At 38.6% G+C, this 25,636-nt stretch overlaps 1 protein-coding gene across 7 annotated transcripts in view; it reads right to left on the bottom strand.

Moving 5' to 3' along the window:
- Positions 1 to 13,007: 13,007 nt before the first annotated feature.
- The window catches only part of SEMA5A (semaphorin 5A), a 334,133-nt gene continuing 321,504 nt past the window's right edge, over positions 13,008 to 25,636 (bottom strand). For all 7 annotated transcript variants that reach the window (XM_033061171.1, XM_033061142.2, XM_033061134.1 and 4 more), the window contains 4 exons: positions 23,819 to 23,974; positions 21,752 to 21,799; positions 19,356 to 19,567; positions 13,008 to 17,975 (listed from right to left, as the gene is read on the bottom strand). In XM_033061171.1, coding sequence (XP_032917062.1) covers positions 17,856 to 17,975; positions 19,356 to 19,567; positions 21,752 to 21,799; positions 23,819 to 23,974 — 536 coding nt within the window. In that variant the 3' untranslated portion in view covers positions 13,008 to 17,855. The remainder of the gene's footprint in view (positions 17,976 to 19,355; positions 19,568 to 21,751; positions 21,800 to 23,818; positions 23,975 to 25,636) is intronic.

The raw sequence follows: 25,636 nt of genomic DNA, 5'->3' as shown, positions 1-25,636 counted from the left end.
CACCAGGACCCCCAGGTCCTTCACAGAGCTGCTCTCCAGTAGGTCAGACTCCAGCTTGTGCTGGTGCTTGGGGTTATTCTTCCCCAGGTGCAGGACCCTGCATTTCTCCTTGTTGAAATTCATTGGGTTCCTTTCTGCCCAACTCTCCAGCCTACCAGGGTTCTGATGGATGGCAGCACAGCCTTCAGAGGTATCAGCCACTCCCCTGTTTCCTGTCATCAGTAAACTTTCCTGTTCTCATGTGTATCTATAATAAATGTGTAGCTGAATTAAATTAATTTAAGTAGCATTTCTCAGTGTTACTGAAAGGAATGATTTTGACAACAGTGGGAGATCCAAAAGCAGCCGGCAGTGCTTAGCTGCCTCTCAGAATTTAGGATGCAAGCATGTATAGCAGAGAACTAAATCTGCATTACTGCATCACTGCACCATTCCCTCTGAGAACCCAGCCTGTGCATTTACTCCCACTTTGTAGAAGAAGTCCCGTGAAGCTTTCCCTGGACCAAATGGGGGTGGGAACAGAAAGTGCCTTGCTATCATCTTAAACCGTATAAGTCATCTGTGTGCTACTATTTTGCATATTTTTAATTCTCTCTATTTTTAAATTTCTTTTTTAAGATAAACAGACATCAGAGTGAAGAAAGGAAAGAACATATATTTCATTAACACCTCTCAAAAACATAAAGTTGCTTTTTTTTAAAACCTTGCTTTATGATGAATAACAACTTTCACTAAGTTCTATCCTAAACAGAAGTAGCTGTGACAGATAGTCTTAGGGTCAGTCCCCAACACTTACTAGAAATGCATTACTGTTTACTCATTTTTACAGTCAGCCATTGGCTATGACAGAAAATTATTCCAGGAATGCTGACTGTGAATCCTGCCATGACTCTCCTCCACTCCTTCAGTGCTGAGTCTCCACAGTTGCTCTTCCACAGAGGTAATATATTAGCACTGGGATAGGAATCTAAGTTCAAAGAATATTACTTTTCTGCAGAGGTGGATGTGCCACCTCATCTCATCTGTGGATTGCCACAAAGGTGGTTTGTAACATGCACTCAGTAGCAAACACATAACGAGAAAGGTCAAGACCCTACAGCTATATTTTCTTCTTTTCTGAAATATTTACAGGAAACAATGCTGGTTTTGAGCTGGGTTGTCTTCTTCCCAATTAATACAGCACATCAGCAGCACTCATTGCAAATTGAGATTAAGATTTGCCTAGGAAATCAGATAACACCTAATACTTGAATTTCATTCTATATCCCTTCAGGAAAGGAAGATAGAATCTATATAATGAAATAAATTAGTATTCAGGGTTTCACAACCACATCTGAGAGTCAGCCACAGAAACTGGCAATCACAGCTCCTGCTGCCACACATTTAGATCCAGAGCGATGCCTGTTACTGATTTCAAAGACTCAGTCTAGTCTAAGTGACAGCTGCCAGCCCACCACAGTGGCCTCTTGTAAAATGCATAAATCTGAAAACTGCATGTCCCTTGAAATGGAAACACAGGGCAAGCCCCCAAAAGATCAACCAGTCATGCTGAAACAGAACTATTTCTACGCTGTCTCAAATGCCACTGCCTAGCTGAAGAGCAATTACATGAGGAAAGAATGCAGAAATGTAATCAGAGCTGAAATAGTTTGAGAAAACAGAAAGTGAAATAAAATCAGCCTAAGTCAATACAGAATTGTTTTTCTACTTCACAATTTCCATGATTTTTCTTTGTCAAATAATTTCTTAAAAGTGATATTTTCTTAAAAAAGATTTTGATTTCTTTCTGTTCCTTCAGAAATGTGCAACTGTTCTGCCTCTACTGTGCTACAACAGCTCCCAGGGAAAACATATTGCAGTGCCACAGCTCCAGGATCTGCAGTGCACTGTTTCATTGCTTTCTTTATTGATGCATGTCTGGAACAAACTTCTCTATGGACCTGCTTGGATGCATGTTCCTCTGGCTTCTCACCTGTGAGGCTACAGTTCAGCTGTGCCCAAAAATCCCTGCTGTGGATTTGGACACTGCTATAATGAGGATATCTGACAAGTCACTGGGCTCCCTCCTAAATGTCCCATATTTCACTCTTTTCAATCTACCCTCAAAATGTGGATAGCAGGCTGGCCTCCCTGTCCTCTTGCCTGCTTTGTTGTCTATAATGAAGCATGTTCTCTCTCATCTCCAGCATGACTATGGGGGCCTTCATTGGATTTCTGTGCATCTGAGCCTCATGATCCTATCCCTGGTTGTCCTTGGCCTTGCTTCTTTCAGCTGTGAACCAGCACTGATGTCTCATCTTCTAATCTATCAGGACAGCAACATTCTCTTGCAACTCCAGCACCTCCCTCACAACCCAGCTGGTCCATACAGAGGCTTGCAAGCAAAAGGATTTGTCCTGGCTGCTTCCATGTTGCTGTCTTCTTTGGGCAGCATTGCTGGGAATCAGAAGATTCCATCAGATAGACTGGAATGGAGAAGAAATACTTTCTAACTTTCACACTATGATACAAATAGAACAATTATTCCAGGGGTTCTTTGTGTTTGGGGTGGTAAGGAGGGAGATTTCAAAGGTCAATTATTCAAGCTTTTCCCAGATGAAAGTCTACTGAATTTTGTGAAAGAACAGCAGAAGACTCTATTTTGATTTTGGGGGTTTGTGATTAGCTTCTTTCCAGAATAAAGCAAGAATGATAGAGACCAAAGGTGTGTAGAAACAATCATTTTCTTCAAATGGCACTTCATGCTACTGCTGCAGGCTGAGACAAAAATTTCTTCTGAAGGATATGTCACCCCAGTATTCACCTTACCCCACTATTCAGCAGTCCAGGCTTCTCAGTCCATTACTGAGAAGCCTTACAGCTTTTATGCCAGAACTGCTTTTGTACCTTTTTTAGTAAAAATTAATTGTCATATTAACCTGACACATGCATGTCCATCTAAGTATTAATATGGGAGCTGCTGGAAATAGAATACACGTTTCATCCAGTTCTTGCCATCACAAGCTGTCACATACAAAAGTAATGTGGAAAATGTCAAGCAGGTACAACTTCATTGCAATATACTTAATCAGTCTGGCCTGCCTTTTATCCACAACCTGATTACACATTACATTCTTGAGAAAAAGGGTGAAGAAGAAAGCCAGCCTATGCTGTCTTCACTCTTTTCTAGTTTTAAGAAGAGAATAATTTCTTTCTGAGTTGTGGACAGCTGATAATCAGCATAACTTCTGCAGTTTGAGGTTTGGTAATCTCTGCCATTCCCTGCTCTCAGAGGAGAACCTGCACATGCAGCCATGACTCTGACCTGGACCTTTAGCCTTTAAAGTGTGGCTGTTCCTTACAGTGCTCTCTTGCTTTTGTCAGAAGGTCTGAGCACAACACACACACCAAGCCTGTCCCAGCTGAGAACAGACAGAGATTCCTCAGCCACACCAGCCACATCCAAAGTACAGATTAGTCCATATGAAGTCTAGGTGTTAGAGGCACCCTTCTTTCACCAGCCTGAAGGACTATGTGTGATCAGACATCTCTCAGTCCAGGAGCTGCAATTTGTCATCACCCCCTGTGCATCAACCCTGAGAGCACTGACTGCTCCTGCACTCCTCTCCACCCTCCTGTGCTTGATCCCTTCTCCCTCATCATCTTCTTACAGTCCCCATCTTCCTGTCTCAGGACTGCTGTTATTTATTCTGTTGTGGAGCTGTGAGAGGGGGGCTGAGGGATGAAGGAGGGAGGGAGCTCTCAGCCAGGGCCAACAATACAGGGGTCCTTGGCAGCTGACTAAAGCAAATACAGCACAGTGGTACTGTGCTAACAGCCAGCTGAATGGAGGGTCAGGCTGGGCTATGGGGAGGTGGAGGGAAGCTGTCACATTCTCAGCATGAAATCTGGCAGCTCTGTAAACAAGAGTATGTGAAATAGGCTGGTAAACTATTTCTCCACCCCCAAGCATCGGCCCCCTGTTAGGAGCTACCTCACACAACCTCCACCAGCTTTACAGCACAGCCAGTCTTGCCCTGTGTCTGAAACTCCACCTGCTTGTCAGAACCAGAGACACTTCCTCAGTATAGGGAGAAAGGACAGGGCATCTGAGGACAAAACCTTGGTTCTCTTAAGTTTCCAGTATCAGGTTTCCTCCAACGGCTGTGCTTGACATCTTCAGTTGATCCAGGTGTTGCTTTCATTTGTCAGTCTGTTTCTGACAGTAGAAAATAGTGCTGCTGGTAACTCCTGCTGTCCATTGCCTTTGACAGCTGTGTGGACTGACTGCAATCTGTCAGATGGGATTTTACAGCAGCAGTTCACACCCACCTTTGGAAAATCCACCCACCACCATCCTTCAAGGGCTTAGGCAGGTCTGTTGGATGGCTCCTGGCAGAGGAAAGAAAATAATGGGCACTAATACTATTTCCATGCCTGTTCTTTACATTTACAGGTGTATGGGCACCTCAGGCTTTCACAGGAGCAGTAGAATGACTCGTTCTGAAGGGCTGCACATCTCAGGAGGACTCACTGATGGGAACTGTATTGACTGGGGCAGAGATCACTGTTCTGCTGAACTTCATTTGTGATCCTTTGTCCCCATTTACACTAAAAGCATATTAACTTCCAGTTTTTCTATATAGTTGACAAAACTCAATTCAGAACTTTGTCTGTCCTTTGCCCTGCCTCTAACATTGTTATTAATGTTTGTATGTAGATCTTTTTGGTGGGTCGTGCACTAGAGATCACATGCATTCCAAACTGACACCTTGCCACCACAGATATCCTAAAAAAATTGGTGTGTTTTACAGTTTTGGTTTTAATGCTGATTGCCTCTGTAATAAAGAATTCTTCTGGGAAAAAAAAAAAAATCTTGCCTCTGAATTCCTTATTCAAGGATCTCACATTACAGAGAGGCAAATTAAGGACACAACATTAGAAAAAATCCATTAAATCAAGCTAAAATTGAAGTTAAAATTACATTCTTTTAGCTACTCCATTTTATGTGGCAGCATCACCCCTTGGTGAGATCTCAGAATGGGCTTCCCATTGGAAATCTGAATGATGCCTCAGCTTAATCTTTAAACATCCAGTGTTATCTGCCTAACAAACCAAATTAATCTGTGAGTTATGTAATTGCTATTACAATGGAAAAAAAAAAAGAAAAAGAAAGAAGACTCAAGAGGAACACAAGTAGAGTTTATAACGAACTCCAAGGTTACAATACTCTTTATGGAATAAATGTTCCATCCATTCAACTTGGAACAGGGCAATTGCAAGGGACAGCTTAGATAAAACAACAGAAAAATGTGTCTATCCAGTTTTACATGTGTCTGCCCCATTAAAGCCACGAATACCCTATAAAAATATTAACTTCCTCCTTATTCCTCATTCTCTTATTTGGTATTGATTATCCCCTCTGTGGGGGACACTCCACAGACAACAGGTGGTCACCAGATTTGAGAAAGAGAATGGCAATTGCTCTTAGCTTTCCAAGGATATCTGGTTTCTCAGTTAGGTGCAATCAGCTGCAGTCACCAAGCTCTACCTTCAGGTAGGAAAGCATGGGTCTAAGAAATGTTACAAAAGACTCTGCAAACAGTTTGCATGGTCTGTTTGTTTGCATGATGTTCTGGTTTTATAGCTTTCCTTGTCTTTAGTTATAAATTCTGTGTTTCTGTGTCCACAACCTCAATATTGTTGGGTTTTTTTCCCATCCTGACTAACACAAAAAGCACAAAATTTCATGGGGGTGAATAGAGGTTTCTATGGAAGCCTATTAAAAAAACTCTCCATCCAGAGAAAAATTCTTTTCTAGTGACTTACCAATTAGGTAATGTTAATGTGTTTCATTCCAGTGGTATTGTTTTATCTTTGCATTTAAATTGCTAAGCAATAGCACATGGAATGTGAGAGGGGAATAAAAGCACACTAAACAGTGTGTCCAAATTCCTACAGGTTAATAGTTATTCCTTTCTCAAGGATCACAGCATAGTCCAGCTTACTTTAGAATTTTCCTAATTATGTGCAATTTAGCACTGCATCCCTGTTCCACAGGTAAATTTATAAAACCATAAGGGAGATGATGGACTATTATATTTGCTCAAGTATTCTCATATGTCCTACTGCTGAGGTGGATAATGACAACGAATGTTTCTGCACTACGTTATGGAAAAAAGGCTTGAAAAATCTGTGGGTTTTGCCAAAACTGTTGATGAGCTACAGCATGACAAAAAATTAGAGAACGCTTTAAAATGTGACATGCTTTCATCCAGATTTCAGTTTGCTTGGAGCTGTGTCAGATCTTTCTCTGAAAACAGACCATGCAGGCAAAAATGAGACCCCATTCCTTTCTAGGGATGCTACAGGTGAGACGAGTAGCCTGGTGACATTTTTAACTCAAAACTGTCTCTGTAAGAAAGGATTATCTTCTCTGAATAAATCTCTAAGAGGCTATTGTTTGATGCCTGTCTTTGCCACAAGACAAGTTTTGCATCTCAGAGAATTTACAAATTTAATTCTCACACTCCTTTCAGTGTGAGCCATTTTGCCCTGTGCCTTGAAAAACTGCTCCTTAATCTTGCCATGCCACTATGCCCCCACCACTAAAAAGGGATTGTACCACTTGAAGTTCATCCTGGATACTGATGCTCAGACAACTGGTAGGTGGGATGTCATGATGTTCCCAGGTGCTGCATGCCAACAGGGAGCATCAGGTGTGGTTGGGCTGACCAGAGGGTGAATACATTCACTGGCACCTTGGTGTGGGCAACCAGCACCGCCCAGCAAAGACAAATTACAGAAAGAAAGTTCTAGGACCAGCTCATCCCATCTGTCAGACCTTATTCAGCAGCCCTCAGCAGCTGGAAGCCTCAGTTAACCAGCCAGAACAGGCAGGCTTCTGGCTGCTTAAAGGAGTTGAAGCGCTGTAGGCATTGACTGTACATGCGTTCATCTGTAAATATGCCCTACAAAGTACTGCAGTGTTTGTTGCAAAATCAAGGTGCCACCTTTAATCTATTCTTGTGGAGGAAGAGTTTCTTCATTTGCCAGCTGCCCACAGCTTCTCTGCAACAAAAATTACCCATCACAACAATTTGTAGGCTAGGTTTAGGATCTGGGTGAGATTCAGACTTATAACTAACTTCAACCCTTCCAACTATAAAAGAGCAAAAGATCAGTTACCCATCTCATCTATTGGCACTGGTAAGAAAAAGCCACAAGTATTACTGCCTATTACATGGCATGTTTCCTTTTGACCTTCGTAGCCCTCCCCATTTTTTTAGTTTGTTTTTAATTCTCACCCTAGGACTTGAATCTCACTCTAGAATCATATTTATCACCAGTATTTTAAACTCTGCTTCAGTCTTCTTGGACTGAAATTATTTTGCAACTACATTTATTCTCTTTAAACAGGCTTTGAAAATTTAACACTTGCTCAGAGTTAGGGAAGATAAATGCTATTTCACATGCTTTCACAAAGATAAAAATTCTTGGCAATCATCTATTTTATTTGTTGATTTGGCTGAAACAGATAGCATGACAAAAATACTGAACAAGAATATTTTAACTTTAAGACTTGTAGATAGAAGCCAGATTCTGAAATAATATTTGTCTTTATTTTTTTGTAATCCAGGCTTTGGTGAGGAAAAGGTCATTATAGTCTGGTTATGGGGGCTATTGCTGAAGTTAATTTAAATTACTAACTGGTTAAAGTGGCTAACATTCTTTTAGAAATGTTATTTGTTGCAGAGAAGAAACCAGGAGTTTATTATCATGTGGAAAAAGCAGACTGAAGCTTATTATCTTGACACAGGGCTCTAATAAACAGAACCTCCAGGTGCAGTTGCCATTTCTGATACACATTTCTGACTCTGCTATTAGAAGGATACCATGATGCTTCACTGCTGGTAATTGCCCACCGTTTAATGATAGCTCTGAGTTCACTACATTGGGCCCGTTTCATTAGACATAAACTTGTAAGACTCCTGGCCTAGAGGTGCTTTGTTATTGCTGGTCAGTATGTTTTTCTTCCTCATGAAACACTAGTTTAATGTACATTCCATGCCTAACAGAGACTTGAGGTTCTTAGCAAAAGAATCCACCTGTGAGTGGGTATACTTTCTGTGCATTGTGCTCCAGTTTTTATTAGCATCCCTTTTGACCCTCATTGAAACTTCATAGAACAGTATTTTGGAGCAGGAATGGCAGACCACCTTGCTAGCAAGGCAGTGGTACCCCTGCAAATGATCACTACTTGGCTTCTGCAACCTAGTATTGCTTTATTTAATGAGGAAATCAAGAGGATATTAAACTGAATTTGTTTTGACTCTAGACAATTTTCTTCAGATATAAAAATACATTATTTAAGCCAAATGCTGTCAGTAACTATTGCTCAAATATTGAGGTAACTCCCATTAAGAACTCCCACACAGAAACCTGATTTGCTGTTTTGTGTTTATGTACCAGGTCTCGGTGTGTGAGCCCTCAAGCATCAGTAAAAAACATGATCACAGGCAGCAGGAAGAAAAAACTATCATTAGACACTCAAAAAGCTAAAACTGTGATCTGACAGTGACTTCAGCAGTCCTTGTCCCAGTCTCCATTTGGTGTGATTGATATGTATGTGCTTCTGCACATGTGCACAGGAGAGAGAGCATATGAGCCCAGAAACACAAGAATATACATTTTTTGTTCAAAACCAGGCTACAAATAGCAGGCAGAAAGCCATAAGACAGTTGTACAGCAGTTTGCCTTTTCAACAGGGACTTTTCATCCGCAGATGCACACACACACGAGTTATGTAAAAAAGAACAGCCTTGAATCCCACCTGTTACTGGTGTTAAAAAATGTGCAGATGAAACAAATCAAGTCCTGACCTGCTCAGCAGCACAAGTCTTTCTGCTTTTCCAGAAAAGAAAGCTTTCAGGAAGACTCCTGGTGTTAGCCAAAACAACCACCTAATATTTAAATGTGATTATCTGTAAATTTTCCAGGTTGATAACTAGCTGATGTCATCATAGAGTTCTTACAAACGGGCAGGAGCGCAGCTCCTCTGAATATTAAGACACTTTTTGAGTGCACAGTTATTTACTTTATGCTAGTGAGCATTTAAAAATGGAGTGCAAATTTTAATAGATTTTGAACTCTACATTAAGTGCATGTGCTGAAGAGATATGGTGGATGAATTTTCCTAAAATTTCTATTTGTTTACTGAAGATTTAGGGGTTTGCTGCTTTCTGGTTTTGTTTTATCAAACTCTCTTATGAATTTTATTCATAAAGGCTGGGTAAGATTTCGAGATCTGATTCACAGATTCTCCTGTCATACTTGATTGTTAACATGGAGGATCGTGCTCACTTACCTATTGTGTTTTTTCTCAGAAAAATGTTTACATTAATCTGAAAAACTACCAACATTCCAACAACATTGTTGTTCATAGGTACACAAATTAGCCTTCCGTAATCACATTTTTATTAAGGAAATGAAATGCCTTATCAGGTGTAGTCTGAAGCAATCAGTCACCGATACCAGAGAGTACACAGGTATTCAATTTAAAATTTATCATTGGAAACCAACTTTTGACTAGAAACAGATTAGGATGGAGACAACTGCAAAAGTGTCTGGAAACTTTTACTGGAATAGGGGTTGGAGGACCTCACAAACTTAGTGTTGTAGCACACAGGTAACAGGTGGGTGGGCCTTTCAGTTTTGGTGGAGAGGAGGATTGCTATGCACAAAGCAATCCCATTACAACTTGGACAGTTTCAGCTCCTGTGTGAAAAAATAAAAATAAAAAATGAAGAAATATTTTATTCCATAACAAGAAAAGGCTATCCTTTAAAAGGATTATATACAGATAAGGAAAACCAGAAGTACAGATATAGATGCACCCATTTACTCCCAGGAAAGAAGCTTGAAGGCACTTCTGGTGTTATTTTGTATGATGGCTCTTAATTATGGTTAATTGCTGTAATCTAAGTAAGGAGTTCATATTACAAAACCACTTCCAGAAAGCCAAGCTGCTAACTTTCCTTTAATTTCACTTTTTACATAAGTACCAATAATGGGAAGAGTAGAATTCCCTCTTCAACCTGTGATCTTCGCAGAGTGGTGTATGTTAAGAACAACATTTTTACTACTATAAAGTATCTTCCACTCAATCTGTACTTTAGGAGAAATCCTAACTGAATTTTCATGGGAAATCATAGGCAACGGTGGGTTTATTATGGGCATGGACAAGTAATTTACAAGGATTCAAAAAAATTACTAAGTATGTTCTTGAGAAGTTATGAATATTTCTAGGAAATCTGTATTTGGGGCCAAATCATGAGATCTGAAAATATTTCTATCTATCTCTGTGGTATGGGTTGATGGCAAGTTTGATGTCCATTTTGGTACCAGACATTTCAACATTTCATGAGATCAAGAAATCCCATAAACATGGCGTTTACTGTAAACATTGACTTGAAGAGCACTGGGAGAGAAATATACTTGTACACTATGGCACTTGAATAATATCAGGAAAGAAGCTTCAAAGGGAATATAAAATGGTAAAGACGTTGACCTTTCCTCTGAACAGACTCCAAATTTATCACTGCAGAACCCGGTGTTTCCTTCCAGGTTAGTGCTGCTTCCACCAGTACAAAAACCAGGAAAACAAAAGGCATGGCTTAGAAGACCACAAATGTGTGACTGAGATTTGAGTACACATTTTAAGTCTTCTGATTTGGAGAAAAGAGTTAGATGAACACAAAATGATGAAGTTCAGGTCATGGTGACATTAAATGCATGAATGAGGCAGAATAATCCTTACTACCAAAGTTTGAAAAAAGATACTAAATCAAGAAAATAAAGGACAGTCAAATAATATAAATCTGAGTAATGAAGACCAGAAAAGTGATATACTCCCCATCCTCCCCACCTTAGAATCTAATTTGATAATTCATCAAATTAAATGATTAAAAATATCCAAAAACATCACTGAAGAGGATAATACGTGATGGGATTAAGATGGAAAAACAGTCACCACTCATCTTTTGAGCGTCTTCTTTGTGTTCCAGATGATCAGTAAAGGATTATGTTACATTACCTGTAGAGAGCTAAATAAGTCAATGGACAGGCTGATAAATCTGACAAGCTGGGAAAAATTTGATAATTTGCTGTTTGAATAGGTGTAAATCCAAACTGAGCTCAACACCAGTGGCAAGAGGCTGCAATTTTAACTGGCTTAGATCCCTGCACCTGTGTTTCTATGCTCGAGCCAGCACAACACTGTTTCTTCTTAAATGTGAGTATCTTTGGCAGCTCTCATGAAAAGTTTTGCTAACTAAGCTGTTTATGAAGAAGTTAATGGAAAGGAAAAATGATTCCCCATAAAGATTTGTACAGGGATCATTTACTCCCATTATTGCAATAAACAATGGCATTGTCATGATACCAAACCAAAATGTTTACTATCGCTAAAAATCTCCAAGCTCTATATCAATTATTTTATCTTGGACACATCACTATTATAAACAGTTTTTCCACAGTACAGGTTATTTCATAGGGCCATGACAAAATAAAGCACTTTTCAGCCCAAGGATACAAAAGCAGTTTCTTCTACAGCTTTCCTGCCATCCATGATTTTTTTTTTAAAGTTTGGACTTTAAATTTCCTATCTATTTGAAATTTTATATTTCTTTCACTTTCAGTCAAAGTCTACTTCTGTGCTAATAAAAACTTTAGTAGTTTAATATCTTTCTTATATTGTAGTGAACAAAACTATTTTATTATTGTTAATTACCTTCCATGATTTTTTCAAATTCAGATCTACTGTTGGATGAGGTTTGCAGATGAGTATTTTTGGAAAAAAATAACAAAACCCAAGTGCAAATAACACCTTCCTTCTGTATTCTCAGCCTCTAGGATTGGATTACAAGAATGCTGAAAGTTACACTGAATTTTTTTTCTGAAAATTACCATCTCTGCTCAGATTATCATTTCAGTTAAGGAATTGTACCTTCAGTTTAAAACCAATTACAGACAGACAGACTTGGTATCACTATAGCAGTTTTCATACAGCCCTTGATGTCAGTTTTACAGTAAAAAATTTTAGCAGACCTCACTACTGGCATAAAATCTCTCCTTCAAATTGATAAGTACTCAGCAAGGTAGAAGCTGTGATCTATTTTCCACATGTGGAAAAGGCAAGGGAAAAAGTATGTGACAAAGTATTCATCCTGGATCCAAAAAGCCAACAGTTAACAAAAGGTTTATCAGTTCCCAGGACACTTCTCAATGTGCTTTAACTTGCACCCTGAAGTAGTCTAAGACCATGTCATCTCTATGGACCTTTTTTTTTTCCTGTAGTAAATGGGGGAAACTAGAGGGGTACACACTCTAACTGGCTGTGGGTATTCAGCTTGTGAGGTTAGCCTGGAGCAAATCTGAAAGCCACAAGTGCAGCACCAGCTGTACAGCCCTGCTCCTCTTGCCAACAAGAACAGTATTTGGTGTTGTCCAAATGCCACCTGTACGGTGACGCTTCCTGCTTGTGAGCATTCCCACTCCCTCTGGTTGACCTGATGCTGTCAGTGTCACCAGTTAATTTCTCATCCCATTCTGAGTAACAACCACAACTTTGCACAAATACCTGTTGCAATCAGGCTGCTTTTTCTTGAACTGCTAGTAGGCTTGATTATCCAGGAGCTCACAGATTGGACAGCCTCATCCTTGGCAGTTCCCAAAAAGCTTCTGCTTTCCTTTGAGTTTATTGACAAGTTTGCCAAGCCTCCAGTCACATTCTTCTACATTTTTGTTTTCACTTCTGCCTACCCTTGCCTCTGCTGGAGCTGAAATTTTGCCAAACCTCCAAGGTTTGCATATTTCCCTTCGTACCATCCCAGTTAGAGAATGTTGTCGCATGGCAACACAATGCAAAGCATTCATTTAGTGATACAGAACAGTCTAGCTAAAGGCTATTTCAGCCACACATTGAGTTCATCATTGTGGAAAAGAGTAGACAGAAAAAAGGGAAAATGTCCACAGATCCCACAATCCTTCTTTATTTGGAAGAATGGCTTTTAAATGAAGTCAAACAGTATTTTGTTTTATCATTCATTTATTTAGCAAAGAAAAGAATGAATTCAAATACCCCACACAACGAACAGATATTATTCCCTGATATCAAGATGCAGATTTGCTTGTGAACAATTTTAAATGAATCTGGTTTTTTACTATTGAAGTCATTTGTACTGTGCATGGATTTGTGCAGAAGCAATACATTTTGGGCTCAATTCTGTAAACACATTAAAATGAGTAACTTGTTACATCTGGACCATTGATCTTGGTGTGGTTACTTACGTAATGAGTAAAATTATGCTCAAGAGCCTAGCTTATGCCAACCTAGTCATGGAAATGACACTGAAAATTAGAAGTATATCTCTCTAGGCTCACTGCAGTTTTGGTGGAGAGACACAAGCCCTCATTGGGATGTGACTGCCCACTTAAGTATGTTTTCCTAGACGAGACATAGATTATGCTGGTGGCAGCTACAATTAAAATTGGCCAGTGGCCTCAAGCAGAGCAAGATAAGCTTGGACCAAACTGTTTACAGAATTGATCTCATACAGCAAAGCCATTATGCATACAATCAACATTAGGAATGTGCTCATGTTGCGCTGATTTTATTAAAACTGGTCCCGCATTTAAAGAAATGAATATATTCATTCTATAATTATGAGGAAAAAATACTGAAACATTTAATCCTATTAACATTTTACTTACATCTGGGACCTCTTACATTCTGGTTTGAACAGCCATATGATCTGATGCTCTGAGAAATTTCTTCACTAACATAAGTGCTTCAGTAGCTGAAGTACTTATGTTATTTGTATGCTGGCATGGTATTTTCCCAGAGTCTGGTGTGGATCTCTGGTAGAGCTAACTAAATGCACAGAATCCTACATCCATGTGAGACTTTAATCAGTACTACTTAATAGCCTGGAAATCAAAGTCATTTAAGCCCCATTCTTTCTCCCACTCTTATGAAATACCTAATTCTAGTAAAAACTCTCTCGATTAGTTGTAGCCAAACCACACTGCTTCAACATCAGGTGACTGCAAACGGCTGTAAATCTTCTAAACAGAGTAACTTAAAAAGGCCATAAAGATCATCAGACTCAAATTAACGTCCAAGGTATACTTGCAAGCACAGGAGTCCATTTTCTAAGCAACCAAGGAGCATATGCTATGATTCATAAAAAATAAGCACAAAATGTGTACTCAGGCATAGTGTACTTTGAGTTGGCCAATGAGTGCATATACCATGCAGGATGTGACTGGCACTCTTGCTTCCTTCTCCCTCCATGCAGCAGGGCTACATGGAAACAGCTTTACCTACAGAATTTGCATTTATCTGCCAAACTGCTTGCATACAAAATAGAGAAGGATTTTTAAATTTAGGCAACCAGTGTAAACATGTTTAGTAATATTAACTAATGGCATCAGAGGTAATATAATTATTTATCCAAAATAGATGACTTTATCCAAGTGAAATGTTGAAGGACTTTTAATCGTGGCATTTGATGAGCAAGGGACTTGATTTTCCCTTTTGAAGAATAAAACAATGCTTACATAACCAAATTTTATCCTTGAGAAAATTTAACAGCTCTATTGGCTTAAACAAGGTTTGCAGGAAATGCCCACCTGCTATATTTTTGATAGAAAGAAAAATAAGTGCTTTCAAGAAAAAAATGAATATCATTTAATAGGGGACTTGGCAGTGTTAGGTTAAATATTGGATTCGATCTTAGACATCTTCCAACCTAAACTATTCTATGAAATCTTCTTTTTCAGCTTTGTAGCCTATTTTAGAAAAAATGCTAAGTAAGTTGAAAATTAATGGAGACTGTACTTTGCTTTGCTCCATGTACTAGGAAAAGCTGTACTAAACTACCTAGGCAGCTACACAGAATTCAGAAGGTGAAAATACTGATACAGGCAGTGCATCTGGGGTCCTTTAAAACTGCCTAAGTCACAAATATCTAAAGGCTTTAAAACCTGTTGTCTCACAACCTAGCTTGACAAGGAGATGTTGCCAATAAGCTTTTCTCATTTAAGTGCTGTGAAATTTCCATGTTTACCCTGCTGCTTCAGATAGAGTTTTGATTATATTTCTACCTGTGATATAGAACAATTAAATTTAGGAAGTTAAATGACAAAAAAAAATTTAAAAAAACACTTTTGGACATGTTGGCATGGGAGCTGCTCAAAGATCTGGAACACCTGAAATACCCCTTTAGGAGAGGGAAGTGTAAGCAGGCTGAGCATCTGCTAAATGGACTTCTACCTATGATCATGCAGATTTAACCTAGGGTATTATTACCACATATATAACACGTATCTAACATATGTATTTATCCATGAAAAGAATGAAAAATAGATCACTATAAAGATAGGTATGCCTCAAACTACTGAAGAATTAGGAAAAAAAAGATAATTTCAGCAATTTTAATTCAAAAAGGTAAAATAAAAATACATAGTTCAAATATTTTAAAGAAATTGGTCTCAAAACTAATAGTCTAAAATATAAAATCCAGAAGTTGGAGTAGCGTGCTCTTAGTACAGGGGCAGAAAGAAAGAGTGCTGCTCATAAATGTGTATGTACATGTGCTGCTTTTTCTTGGTAGTAGCAACAATATAGCTTTCATTTCATCTTATTTAAATATAATTTTTTTTTATTTTGGCATGAACACAGTAATTCAAATACCATACTTGTTATGATTTGGAGAGTTTTTCTCCCCTATATTTCTTGCAAAGAAAATTTTCTCTTACCCAGGGCAATCAGCTAATTTATTCCCGGAAAACCAAATCTAATGTACAGTGAAAAATCACAAATTATAGAGACTCAGTATTATTATACTTTCTGGAGATGAGCTGGTGTGAAGGTGAGATGCTTTCATTTGACTGAGTAACAGAGAGAACTATTCAGCTGGAAAAAACTGGCGGCTGATCTTAATTACTTTCATAGATGGTAAATGTGTGTTCATTTTCCTGCATAGCATTTTACAAACCACTTTGAATTTTTCCATTTTTCTGTAGAACAGATTGGAAGCATAGTGCTACATTCAGATCTATCCCCAATCAAAAATATAGCTCACTGCCATGCGTAGATACAGTATTTACCATTGCTATGGAAGTGTTTATTGGTACTTTTGATTTTCTTTCATACATAGTTGTGAATCATTATAATTTGTACATGTTTTTCTCTATTTGTCTATCATCATAACCTAATTAGCAAGGCCTCTAAGCAGAATGGAAACATTTCCATTCTGCTTCTCCTTGCAGACCTGCGTAGCATTCTAGTGTGACAGTCTTTGCTTTTAGCAAGAAAATGAAAACCCAGTTCTTTAATCCTCAATATACACTTTCAATTTCTTCTCAAAAGCTTCTGAGAATAGCAAATGCTTCCTTGCTACTATATACTCTGTGAAATCTGACTCAAATCCCTGAAATTTTATTTTTTAGTTATACATACGGAACTTCACATACAAAAATAAAAATGGAATAAATGAGTGTGAAGACAGGACAAAGAAAAATGGTACAAAACTTTTGTGTTTCCTTATCTACCACTACAAAAGGAATTAAAACTGATAACTTAAAACTGAAATAGTACTTTAAATATTTACATCAATGAAGTCCAACAAGATCATCACTTGAAACACCATTAACTACAGGGGCTGACTGGTGCAGGTCAGACACGACAGAGAGGTGAGACAGCCCTTTGCAAATGTATCCATATTCTCTGAGCCAGCTTTGTTTGTCGGACACGTGCATATAAAGTAAAAGCTGGAAAGAAAGAAGCAGACCTATGATTATGCCTACATAGCCCAAGAGCCAGAGATGGCACACAGTACAGGGTGCAGTTGTACTGCTCTGTGCCCAGCCTGGTGGCCAGTGCCACATGCCACAAGTGTGTCCCATGGGCAGGCTCAAGGGAGAGGAAGCCTGTGGAATGCCACAACAACTCTGTGTGCTGCAGCAAGGCTGGTTTATTAGAGACACAGAGAAAACCCTTCCAGCCTGCCTCTTCCATCTGCCCTCCTCCCTCGGCTTCCCCTGGGACAAGCTCTTCCACACCTTCCAAAAATTAAACTGAGCAAGGGGAAGGTTTTATGTGACTGGGCTTGGCTTGCAAGTGGAAACCACTGACCCTGGAGGTGTCCAGGTTAATTACAAGATTGTATCCCTCGGTACAGGCTTAGAACTTCTCTGCACTCTGAGCAGCTGAACTGCAGCCAGAGTGATTTACAGCCCAGGAAGATCAACCTACAGAGCCCAGAGCTGCTGCAGAGGATCACTAAACCACCACATTTCTTCTTGTCATCCCCAGCACCTTGTGAGCGCTTTTTGGCAGTGTGAGCTTCAGCAGACTGCACAGAGGGCTAACAGCAAAGCTCCCTTTTTAAACCCCAAGGAAATAAAATACAATGCCTGAAAAGAAAATGAGATTTGTACTCCTGGCACAGGTTTAAGGGGTAACATTATTATTTCTTTTTAAAACTCCGGAATTACTTAGTCACTTGTTAAAGAAATATAAGTGAAAGTTTATGAAACTGAGTGAGGCAATGCAATCCTCATGAGTGGTCCAGCAACACTGAGGGGCTACAGCCGCCCCTGACACTGAAGGCCAACCTTGCATTCTGCAAAGAAAACATCATGTCACAAACAGGCGGTTTGGGCTTTTGGCAGCAATGGGACATTGATGGCTTGGATCGTGCTTGAAATGTCTCTGAACTTCATCTCTGAAGCCTCAATCACATGAGCACTTGAGTAGCACAGGCCTTGGGGACTAGGGAGTTACAGAAGGCCAAAAATACACAAGCCCATTAGTACTCATCATAATTATTGAAATCTGTAAAATAGGTATTAGAATAAGTCTTTGCAGTAAGATGTGGATTGAAGTATTTGTTTCTCTCCTCTAGAATCAGGTTGTTTTTGTTAAATGCCTGGGAAGAAAAAGAAAAAAAAAAGGAAATCAGAAAATGAAAAGGACATAGGAAAGGTAACTACCAAGTGCTCTTTCACCCAAGGCAGTTATTGTGGCAAACAGCTGTGTATAGTAAGCCAGTCAAAAATGCATTGAGAAATACCTGTACATTTACAGAAACTTGCATTTTCAAGAAGTATCTTCTTATATAATAACAGTCCTACAGAAAGCAATTCTACTTAATAAAGCCAAGCATTTCCCCCAAATATTAAAAAACTAATTTTATGATTCTATGAATATTTTTAATCATATATACACAGTCCTTCCTATTAGAATGAGTCACTTACTATCTTTTTACTGAATAAGTATTATTTTCTCTTTTTATTTTACTGTCTTAATTCTCTGATTTTCATGTGGAAGAAATGTCTGAAGGCCTTAAGAGCATAAATCCTATTTTTAAAAAAACAATATGGGTATTTAGAATATGAATTTTCAAATTATTATTTTATTATTTTTTGTAGCTATCTAGAGAGATTATGTGGAATTTGAAAAAGCTTTAAATTAGGTTAATATTCCACTGCTGACTAGAAGATCCAGACTTTTCTTGCTGTTTTTAATGATTTTCATTAAAATGTCTTTAATTAGAAAGAAAAATGCAGAAATTAAGAACTGTATTATCCAGGTAGGATTTAAGGAAAATCCTCATTTGCAAAAAAGCTTTGCAGCTGCATGAATAAACTTTGTATTCTGAAGATACTGAACTAGGTATTTTCAGAATGCACATCCTTCCTTAATTCAGTGGATCTGAAAGGCGGAGTTATTTTAAAAGGTCACAAAAAGAAAAATAGCAATTGTGGAATAATGATGAAATAGTATGGATAGCATTATAGACTTTCAGTACATCTGTACTTCTTTGTAACAGAGTAGTTTGGCTATAAACACTAGCTAGAGTCTGACCCAGAATATATTCACCAGATACAGTTCCATATAGAGACATAGTGCAGGAAGATGAACAGTGTCCTTGACACTGGATCATCAGAGCCAAAGGATTTTCTTCAGTAGATGCCATGGTGAATGGCCCTATTTACTTCTTGAAAAAGCCACTGGGGAACACAATTAGGAAAAAAATCCCACAAAACAACTTGAGTGATTTGCTTTCTTTCCAGAAAAACCTACTGTATAAATTATACACACATGCAAAGTCCAACTTCCTTCCTCACAGGGATTGACAAGTGAAAGGATCTGCAATTACAAAACCTCAAGTGAAATCTGTTCTTGTCATTAACAGTCAGCATAAGTTGAGCTCAAATGCCACCGTGGAAAAGTAGCAAGGAGAATTCTTTTGCTAGGGGAGAAATGTTGTCTAGGTGTACAGAGTAGCTCCCAGCCCTGTGCTTACCTTAATGGCTTCTACAGAGTCATATTTGTCCAGTTTGTTGATGTGGTTGGTGATGCTGGTGTTGAGTGGGGCCGGTGACACCGGGTGGATGACAGTGGCATCGTGGGACTGCTGCTGGTATCGCTGGCAGTACGTGTAAACAAGCAGGGTGAGAAGGCAACCAAGGATTGAGCTACTTAATCCCACTGCGATCATGTGGAACATGTTGAACTCTGCAGAGCAGACAGAAGAAGGAAATCTTAATTTTAAGGCAGCAGTAAAAGCTTCAGCTCGGGGAAAAATGTGGACAAATGTTTGATTCAAATAAGGATAAAGGGATTTTCATGTGTTTCCCTGAAACATCTCAATTGAAATGGTTTATCCCTACAGTGGTAAATTCATTTTACCTCCCTGAAGAGACCATTATAAAATCTTAGATATCCATACATCTCTGTAAGCAAAGACCGTTGAAAGATGCTTAAACAAGTTCAGAACACAAATAAAAGGAAAATTAATTGCAATCCGTATGTTTGAATAGGTTATCAGGGATTTTTTTCAGACTGTATAACACTGCCTTGTTATATAAAACTATGTATATAGTGAAGATAAATACCTTTTTCTTTCAATGAACTACAGTATCACCTCCTCTGCTCCTATTACAGTTCTTTCTCTACGTGTAGTGACTCCTGGCAGAACTGACAAAATCCCGATATCTTTGAACCCCATTCCTGCTTTCCATAAACATATTCCATATCCTTTTTATTGGATGCATGTCCCAGAAGCTGCAGCAAACGTTTTTCCATCCCTACTTTGATTCTTGCTGGCTACCATTCTTTTTGTGTCTTGGCCAGTTTGTTCCCTTCTCCAGCTCTTGGAATTTTTTCTTTATTTAAGAGGGAGTGAGGAAGAAAAGGTAGCATTCTAGGGTGAAATGGGAAGTGGTGGGAGATGGACTGCCTGAATCTCAATAAACCTTTAAGCATGGAAGTCAGAGAGTTCAAAGTCAAAAACTCAGAGCCCAGCACCCTCCTATCTGCTCTGCTCTTAAAAGGTACAACGGCATCAGAGCATGGGAAACCCTCTCTGCCTACACAAGGATTAAAACTGAGAGGAAGCCAATTGCTGCATGAAACTATAGGAGGGAACCTAAAGCACAATCATCCCCTGATGTTGCTGAACAGATCAGACAGGGCACCAGTAGGATTGTTAAAAATAAACAAATTGCACTGCTTTCCACTGTCATTTTGAACTATTTACTTTAGGGAACATGTTGGAAATTTCATCTTAGCATGACAGAAAATTTGTTTGTTGCTGTCTAAATGTACAAATGAAGGATTTTAAACTGACATACTGGTGCTAGTCTTAAAAGCATCTCTTAGATCTTTTTCACTGTAATATAGAAAAATGGGCAGTACATGGGTCTCATTTTTTATAAAACGTAAGGTAGGACCTGTACATGCCTATTGAGTACTTAGAAACACAAACTAATATTTAGGTGCCTCAGCTGTCTGTGTCAATATATCAATCTGTCACTAAAACATCCTTCTATGCCTTTATGAGGGTTTCCCAATGCTGTAGAACTTGGCAAAATGTTTTCAGAGTACCCCTGCTAATTAGCAAAAAAATCAAATTACATTATCTTGGCTACCATAACAAGTTACCATATGCACAAGTACCCTTGCATAACCTCTGTGTTTTCATTGTCCTTTATTAGGTTAAAAATCCAGCTTATCTGTGCACGGAAGAATACTAGAACTGGATAGAGCTATTACCATGACGACACAGACTAAGCGTGATAGCTCAGCAAAGAAAAAAAAAAGAAGTTCATTTTCCTTCTTCTTCTTCTGATTGTCTAGTGGCTTTAAAAGTTTTTCCTTTCAAGATGTATTTTTCTAGCATCACAACTCTCCAGAATGGACCCTTTTATTTAGTTTTTAGTTTTGTCTCTGGCAATGAAGCTGAAAATGAGTCCCAGATAGTGTCTGGCCTATTAAATTTGTTAGCAGGTTGGTTTTCTGCTGTTTATTTAGAGTCTAAAAGAGGTTTATGGACTTATTATTCTTAAAAAGGCAGAGCAACAAGTTTACAAATTTTGACCTTCTGATAACTAGATTATTATAGATATTTTTGAGTACAAGGGTGACTACTACAATGAAAAAGAAGAAAATAAAAACATCCAATAATGCATGTTCTACTCTCAAAGGTCACCAATGACAGATGGGTATTTAATGAGAAATCTTGTAGTAACTACATTTTTCTGTACAAGTAATTACTTTTTTCTGTACAAATGTAAATAATGAGAATGCAGCATTTAGAAGGTAAAATAATACTAAGGGAGTGCAAAAGGTGAAACAAAAGCAAAAAATGGAGAATCAGTATTTCAGCATTTAATAGACATCTTGAGCTGAAAAGCTTACCGCCACATCGCTTCTCTTCTATGCTGCTGGATCGTGCCACAGATATTTCTAGAAAAATAAATAAACCATTTAGGCAAGGAAAAAAAAATATTACAGAGAACTTCTTGTTAGATTAACACAGCAATGATTTAAAAATTCATTCTATTATACCCACTTCAAATCTAAGGTCAAAAAATATTTTTTACTATGTGATAAAATTAATAGGAAGAACCCATGATATATTCAGTTCCTTAGTTTCCCAAGCAAAAGTAGCAAAATTATTTTTAATTTTTACCTCAAAAAATCTCTGGAATAAAAGGATGAAATGCACATGGAAGCATTCTTTGTGGAGAAAGAGTTGATTTACTAAAGTAAAATTAATTACAGTTTAATTACCTTGTGTTCAAATGTGCTCATTACTTCTACAAGTCTCTTCTAGCACTAATGTGAAAAGTGGGAATTTACACATCTTAAAAAAAGATGACTTCCAGTTTCATAGGTCTTGCATGTAAACTAATAAAATGTAATTCCAGCCTGTATCCTTATAATTTTTACTTTGAAAATACAGACTAAAATCTGTTGGCAGTTGAGCTTTTCCACTGAGTACTTCCCGACCATGGTTTCTACAAAAGAAAGTTCTGCCTAACAAATCAGTCTCTTAAACCTCTCTGAAAGGGTCAAGGATCACCTGCATACAAGTGGGGTAGCTGACACACTATACCTGGATTTCAAAAAACAGAATTTTAAGTTCTTTGATAACATCTTTCCAAGCAACAAATGAAGTGAGGGAAAAGATACAGAAATGTGCTAGTACTGTGTACCCAGTTGCCACTTCTGCAGGGATTAATCATTTCAGCCAAGAGCTAGGAAAGAAACCTCTCAGTTAGAAGACCTGGATGGGAACAAGCGAGCCGAATGAACCAAAGCTAGATTCCCTAGGTGGGAGTAACGGGCATGACCTTATCTGCTGTGTTACTGGTAATGTGTGGAGGAGCAGCAAACAAAACAGAGGGGCAAGAGACGTGCTGCCTTGTTTCAGATTCTGGAAATGCCTACCTTCTAAAACCAGATGTAGAGTTTATATTGGATTAAGATGCAGATTCACAGAATGTGAATATTAATAAAGAACTTCAAAAGCCTTTGAAAAGGGAGAATACAATGTGGGAGTTTTTGCTTTCATACTGACATTTTTCACATTGGTTTTAGAGGAAAATACTATTTGGGAGTTAAAGCATTATGCACCATCCATAAAAAGAGACTTTAACTTTGCTGATATCTTTGTTACATTGTACTATAGTTTACTGCATAGTCAAACAAAGAAAAGGTTGTTGCACTGAATAAACACAGCTACATTTAAAATGATACATTAAAATGTAAATTTTCTGTCTATGAAAAGACCCCTAGTTTTTTTTAATGTAGATATGGAAAAAGTCAACTGTTAACAGCAATGCATTGTGACCACCCATACTGTTGTGCGGATTTAAATAACTCCTGTGATTTAAAAACAAAAGTACAGTCATGAGTTTCAACAAATACTATAGAATAATGTGATTATCCATCAGGTACTTAGCAGTCATGGGAGATAAGGACTGGAGGCAAAGTTAAAAGTATTTGCCTTTCTGAGCAGTTGTTAATATAAGGGACTCTCTGAAATGATTTCCAGATAACAACCACAGCATCTATTTTGTACATGCAAATCACAAAACCTACAGTAACATTTCTTTAATAATCCTAGGTTCAAAAACACTTAAAATAAAAAGCAAACTACTTCTGCTTGCTGTGTCTACTGATCCCCTGCTCCCAGGTAGAATGGGAGAGACCTGCAGAATGCTATGACAGTGACTAAGTCCCAGGCAGTGACAGTAGGGACAGCTCCAGAGCAATGGGTGCCATGGGACAGATTTTTATGTAGACACCAAGTGTAACAACATTGTCTCTCCACAGTAGAGACTGCTAACTAAGTTCTTGTGCTGACTAAGTTCTGCTTCAGCTCATGGATCTGCACAGTGCAGTCTGGAATAGTGCTATGCCTTGCTACTGAAACCTTGAGAGATTTCACTAATCCTTCAAGGAGGTGGCTGATCTCACCTGGTATGAAGTTGGAGTCCACAGCACAGGCTCTGCTCTCTGAGGTGTTGCCCGTGCACTGGCTGCCCACAGGAAACAAAATGATGCACTGTCGAGTGCGGGTCTGGGAGCCGGACGAGTCGCAGTCAGACCAGTCGGACCACTCGGACCAGCTGTCTGCAGCAGGCAGAGAGGGACACACATGCAGACACTGTGGTTAAGGAGTTCAAGTGCACTGAGTGAGAGAGAAATATCTTGTGTTCCTGAGTCAGGACAGAAAGGACTCCCCAGCCACCACCATCTAGCAGAAGGCAACTCCTTCATTCTGATAAAACAAAGGCAGTTTGGCTTTGTCAGAAGTTTCTGAAATGTGGATGTGATGGTAAATTTGCCATCACATGGTTTTGGCTTCTGCCATGGCCTTTGTGTGTGAAAGTGAGAAGCCTAAGGATTCCGTGGGGGTGACTGAAAGAGTGATAGCTGTGGAATGAATTCCAGTCTAGGTCATTAGGGTGGAGAAGGGCACTGCATTTTTTTAATGTGCCTGACAAGTAGCAATGAGAATTATGAGAGTATATATTCCAAACTGAAACAGGATGTGTATTTAACTGCAAAAATAGAAGCATCTTGAAGATTTTTTAAGGTTTTCTTTTTTAGCTTTTGCTGTTTCAGGTTCATTTCTTGGCTGTAGATTCTCCTCTTCCCCATTCAGTTTGTCACCTTCTATTTCTTTACTGTATTTTTTCCTCTTATGTAGCTTTGATTAAGATATTTTTATTTCATGCCTGTGTGATCTCAGATACTTTCCTTCAATGAAGTGAATTGATTTCATTCCCATGAGGTGGTTTTAGTTTACTGCACTCAGCATTCTTACAACTCAAGGCCAAGCCTTGCCTTCATAAGAGTCTTCTGAGTTTGTCAAATATAGGAAAGACAGAGCTCAGGTAAACTCCCTTTCTTCTGTCGCCTTTCCCACAAAGATGGGTTCTGAGGTTTTTGACATAGAATAAATAGTGTTCTACTATTCCAAACCAAACTCGTTTCTACTTTAAAATTTTAAGTGATTTTATGCCAATAGGAAGCAAATTTACAAATCTCATTTTGCCTCAAATGAAAAACTGTGTATTTTCTAATTTTGATTCAAGTTAGATTGAAGAACATTACAATTTGTGAATTAGTGAACTTTTTCTACACTCTTAATCGGGTGGAAAGTCAAGGGCGTTTTACATTGTTTGGGGCCCCTTCCAATACCTTGTATAATTTCAGAATACAAGGTTCACATTTACTCATTACTTTCCCCTTGTTCACACAGGAAAGAAGTTAAAACTCTCAGCCCTCTAAAATTTAACAGACTGCAGCAGGAATATTTGAGACTGCAGTCTTGAAAAATGCCAAGCAATAGAGGTTTATTAAAAAGATTTACCTATCAGGTCAGGTAAGAACTAGGATATTGACATTTAATGAACAATTAGTAACTGTCTGGATGAGGCCTTCTTTGAACAACAGGAACAATACCTTGATACAATTAACTTGTAAGATCTTGTTATTGTGAGTAGCAGAAATACTCAGGTCTGTCCTTTGGCTTTTCTGTTTCCTAGAAAGGTCCTGGGAGGGGCTCATTTGCAGAGTGGGTACTAGGAGCACAGAGGCAGATGCCAAAATGTAGTTCAGTCCTAATTCAGGGGGTAGGAGAGCTGAGGTGGGGAGTCAAGCAAATGGAGAGGCTTCCTGCTTACTTAGTGTGGCACATCCAGGAGCTGCTGTTATCACCTCCAGTGTCAGCTGCTGGATCTAAGTAAAATGAGTATATGGATCTTTACCTTAAGTATTTAGTAACAA

This window comes from Catharus ustulatus, chromosome 1, assembly GCF_009819885.2.
Source record: "Catharus ustulatus isolate bCatUst1 chromosome 1, bCatUst1.pri.v2, whole genome shotgun sequence".
NCBI classification, from domain to species: domain Eukaryota; kingdom Metazoa; phylum Chordata; class Aves; order Passeriformes; family Turdidae; genus Catharus; species Catharus ustulatus.
The sequence above is the reverse complement of the archived record's forward strand: the minus strand, read 5'-3'. Positions and strand labels throughout refer to the sequence as shown.